Source organism: Eupeodes corollae, chromosome 2 (assembly GCF_945859685.1).
Source record: "Eupeodes corollae chromosome 2, idEupCoro1.1, whole genome shotgun sequence".
Classification (NCBI taxonomy): Eukaryota; Metazoa; Arthropoda; class Insecta; order Diptera; family Syrphidae; genus Eupeodes; species Eupeodes corollae.
This window is the reverse complement of record NC_079148.1, coordinates 112,406,234-112,410,670: the sequence shown is the minus strand read 5'-3', so window position 1 is coordinate 112,410,670 and position 4,437 is coordinate 112,406,234. Positions and strand designations below refer to the sequence as shown.

The window sequence follows — 4,437 nt, the reverse complement described above, 5'->3', positions numbered from 1 at the left end:
TTTCTTTATGTCCTTTTTGTTGTTTGTTTTTTCTCGCAGCGCTAAACCATAAAGTTTCTTTTAAGTTTAAGTTTATCATGATGATATTCTTTATGAGTCTTGAAATGTAGCTTTATGCCCCGAGAAAATATGCAACAAATGGGAGTGTTAATGGTCGTGTCCTGGTGATTTTAAAGCTGTTTAAACACCACTGCACAGAAAAATAATACTTGACAAAATGGAAATTTAAAATTATATTTCTCGCAATACGAAAATTAAGATTTGTTTTTGAACTTTTGGAAATCTTTTAGAGTTTATGAGCCTTCACAACATTGTTTTTGGGCTTTCTAATTTTATGGGTCATGTTGCGTTTTTGGCTATTATGAATACAAAAACTCACATCCTAAATATGACATTAAATGTAAGAACCCACATTATTTTATCAAGTACACACTTATCGATGTTAAGTAGAATTTATACAATACAAATTTAATAAAATGATCTCCTCTATTCGCAACATTATCTAGTCCGGGTTGAAATTTTATATGAAAGCTGTTTTAAATAAAAAAAAATTCAAGTCCTAAAACGCTTTTCTTGTGTTTTTTAATGAATTACCAATCGTCTCTCAAAGTTCTTAATGAAATAGATGATTTGCCAATAAGAAGTTTCATTTGTAGTAGATTTTTATTTGGACACCTGACAGAAGTGTTACTTTTGAAACTACGATTTTTTTAAATTTCGCAAGTAAAAAAATCTTCTCAATAACGAAATGAAATATTTATAATTTATTACAAAAACTTAAGCGTTCTCGAATAGTTGATGGAAAAATTTGAATTGTATGCTTGGAAAAGTTTGTGATATCAGGAATTAAAACCATGTGCGTCACTTAAAAAGAACTAAAAATATTGCTGCTGTATCATGTTGTGTTAACGAATAAGGAATTCCACAAACATCATTATAAAATATTTTTGTATAAAGTCTCAGATCCAAAGACGATGCCAGTGGCACATCTTCACTGATTGAGTCCTTGAAATTCTTCAAAGCCCTTGAAAAACGGGAAATCCCCAAGGCATTATTGACAAGCCTTTCTATACTCAAAGTAGGAGTCTATCTAGCTAACGTCCGTTATTTCCAATATTCAAATTTGAAAGTGAAATAAATAATATTGAGCATTTCAGATCATCATCTGCTCACTTTTACTTTTGCTTCATCATCATCATTCGTCGATTTGCCTTCAGCTAAATAATCCTTTAATTTGCCTTAACCCAATAATCAATTAAATCGATTACTTTATAAATAAAACTTTTAATATATTATTCAATACATTGAGTCACGTTTTTTTATTGAATTTAATCGACATGCTCCTAAATTGGTGACCCTTGACTTGATCCACAGACTAATAAAATTAAATGTATATATATTGTGTTGAGATTTTTTTTTTGTCACGGCGAACAAAGAAAATGCCTGGAACCATTGACTACTCACCTCCTGTGAACGCTAAAGCTGATGCTCCCACAGAAAATTCAATCAAAGCATTGGAGCGCAATTGCCAGAACTCCAGCAACAAGTACTTTCCCAGCAGGCGAGAGGTACGGAGATTAAATCTAGCCATGCTTAAGTGCGACTACCATCTTTTTGGCGAGAAAACGTGAAGCTCTGGTTCGCACAACTCGAAGCACAGTTTACATTGGTCAATTTGCCATCTGATGCCCGAAAGTTTAACCTCGTTATTGCTCATCTAGATCCGTCCACAGCTCCAGCAATACAAGGCGTCACCATCAATAAACCACAAGGTAATGCATATGTTCGATTGAAAGAAGAACTCATTTCTCGTTTGGCCCCGTCTAGAGACACACAGATTAGGCAAAAGCTAGATCGAGAACAGATAGGTGACAGGAAACCATCTCAGTTTCTTCAACGATTAAAGGATTTAGCTGGTGGTACAATGACTGATGATGCCTTAAAGGCAATTTATGCTTGCTGCACATCCTCCTGGTACAGCTGAAATCCAACAAATCTCGATAACCTTGGTCTCATCGCAGACAGAATCAACGACGTCATTTCACACAAACAAGTTGTCAGCACATCTAGCCCCCAAAAATCCTTCATTTTTGAGTCTCTCACAGAAAGTGGAACTACTGCCAAAGCAAGTTGAAGCCATGCACATGAACAGAGGAGACCAAAATCGCAGGCTGAAAAGATCGAGGTCACGCTCTCGTGCTTGGCAACACAGAAATCCAACACCAACTTCAATCGAGAAGAAAAACAACGATCCAACTGGTTTTTGCTATTTCCATCGTAAATGGGGATCTAAAGCAAGAAATTGCAACCCACTATTTGATTTCAACCAGCAAGCGGGAAACGAAAACGGATGTCATTGATGAAGGTAAATGACAGCCGTCTTTTCATCACCGACAAGACGTCAAAATTGCAGTTTTAGGTAGATACGGGCTCAGAATTTTCAGTGTTTCCAAATACCGGTTTACGTCAAAACGCTCCTAAGGTCTAACGACCTGTGATTAATGATGCTTATAGCCGGAATAAGAATATATTGAATAAAATAACGGAACAACCACAAATTTGCAGCAAAAGTTTCTGAGCTGATCACAACTGCCCACCAATAATTTAACTCCCTTAGACCACATGCTTCTAGACCTTAAAGACTGAAGTTCGTAAAATCAGGACAAGAAAAGGACATTTTTTGATTTTCGTTTTTCTTATATTAAAAAAAAATTGAGTAGCACAACAGTCCATTGAGAACTACGACCTAATGAATTACAACTCTTAACGATTCCTGTGTGCGAGTACTGTTGGCAGGGATATAGGTTACCCACAGTCTTAAGCCGAATCCGAACGGCTTATTTGAGAAAGAACTTTTTATGACAAGGATTACTCTTGGGGAATTTATAAAATTCCTCGTAAGAGGCAGTATCAGTGAAAAAAATCTTAGATAGCATAGGCATGGATCGAACCCAAGACCTCTGCCATTGTCATGCCAGTCTTACGCACTAACCATCATGCCTAAAATTTTGGAGTGTATTTAACCATTCAGTCCTATTTATTAGGAACACTAAAACTCGAGTTTCGATATTTTTTTAAATTATAATGAAATCTATGTGTAAGTGTTTTGAAGTCGCATATCGAGTTCAACAAAAAAAATACGTATACGCCTCAGTGCTTGAGAGTAAAACTACATAATCATATGCAAATTTAATAATTTTTATTGATATTAGTACGGGAGAATGACACTTTTGATGAAAGTTGTCAAGTTGTGAATTTAAATTAATTTGCTTTGAAATAAATTGAAAAATAAATCTCTTGATGAAGGACTTTTAAAACCTGTTTTCTTTTCCAGCAAATAACAACATTTCTCTCCTAAACAACATCACAAATTGCAAAGGCTATATGTACTTTAACGTTATATATGTATGTATCACGGAGAGACACATAATTTATATGGTAATTCGACGTCTGAATATTATATTAAGTTTGTCTCACGTCCCGAAACTACCGGGATATTTTATAAAGTACTTTTTTTTAGGTAAAATGCGCTCGTACAGAATGAAATTATATACACACAAGGCGTGTTTCATAGTGAAATACCCACATACTCGAATAATTTACAATGCTACTTCCGTATATTGGTCCAACAGCATTTTCTTTCGTAGCAGATATTAAGTTTGCATACAAAAATTATTCTAAAGTCCTTGATATTATGCTGTATTTTGAAGCCAAGCATTTTAATATCTTATCTGCATAAAATATACAAAAACAACTAATTATAAACTGCTTCGTACGCTAATCATTCCCAATTTTTGTTTGTCCGGGAAATTATATAATTTTTTTGGCATGATTGTAGCAAAAACAAACGAAAAGTTAAACTAGCCTCTCTTAGTGCACAAAATTTCGCACATGTGTATCTTGTTTTATTTAATTCTTCCTAAAAAATGCTTAAATTCATTAACAACAACTATAAATAAGGATAGTGTAGTAACTTTCTCAGTTGAATAGAAAAAACAGTTGCGTCTAATCGATTATTTCTTGGTGAGTTGTTAATGATGTTGACATAATAAATAATCCTAAAATTTCTATGTGGTTTTAGATGATTTCAAGCCTAACCCAAACTTAGGCCAGTTTAATATGTAATGGATTGTGATACCACATGCATCTTGCGGCTTTCTTCTAAGCTCAATGAAACACTTTTGAGTCTCTTATGAAACATATGAGCAGCTGATGACGGAAATATGATTAAGATCGTTTAGATCGTGTAGAATAATTCTCCTAGGTATAATTTGCCATTTTAAACAAGAGCAATGCGTGTATAGAGGAGGTGAAAGTTGTTAGCTACATTTAAAATCAATAGCGTTTTGGCAAGAAAAGTGAGCTATAGTAGATTTGTTGACTTTTTCTTGTATATTGCGTTCCCAATCAAGTTTTTTGTCTAAAATAAGACCAAGG

The 4,437-nt window shown here is 34.2% G+C and overlaps 1 protein-coding gene across 1 annotated transcript; it reads left to right on the top strand.

Annotated features, from left to right (window-relative positions):
• Window positions 1-1,439: 1,439 nt before the first annotated feature.
• On the top strand, window positions 1,440-2,360 carry LOC129945186 (uncharacterized). The gene is made up of 3 exons (XM_056054843.1): window positions 1,440-1,568; window positions 1,634-1,945; window positions 2,022-2,360. The coding sequence occupies exons 1-3, from the start codon at window positions 1,440-1,442 to the stop codon at window positions 2,358-2,360; spliced, it is 780 nt and encodes a 259-aa protein (XP_055910818.1).
• Window positions 2,361-4,437: the final 2,077 nt, after the last annotated feature.

Coding starts and splice junctions, on each gene's coding strand:
- LOC129945186 (XM_056054843.1), top strand. CDS start 1,440: ATGCCTGGAACCATTGACTACTCACCTCCTGTGAACGCTAAAGCTGAT. Junction 1,569..1,633: donor ACTTTCCCAGCAGGCGAGAG/GTACGGAGATTA, acceptor GAAAACGTGAAG/CTCTGGTTCGCACAACTCGA. Junction 1,946..2,021: donor TGACTGATGATGCCTTAAAG/GCAATTTATGCT, acceptor GTCTCATCGCAG/ACAGAATCAACGACGTCATT.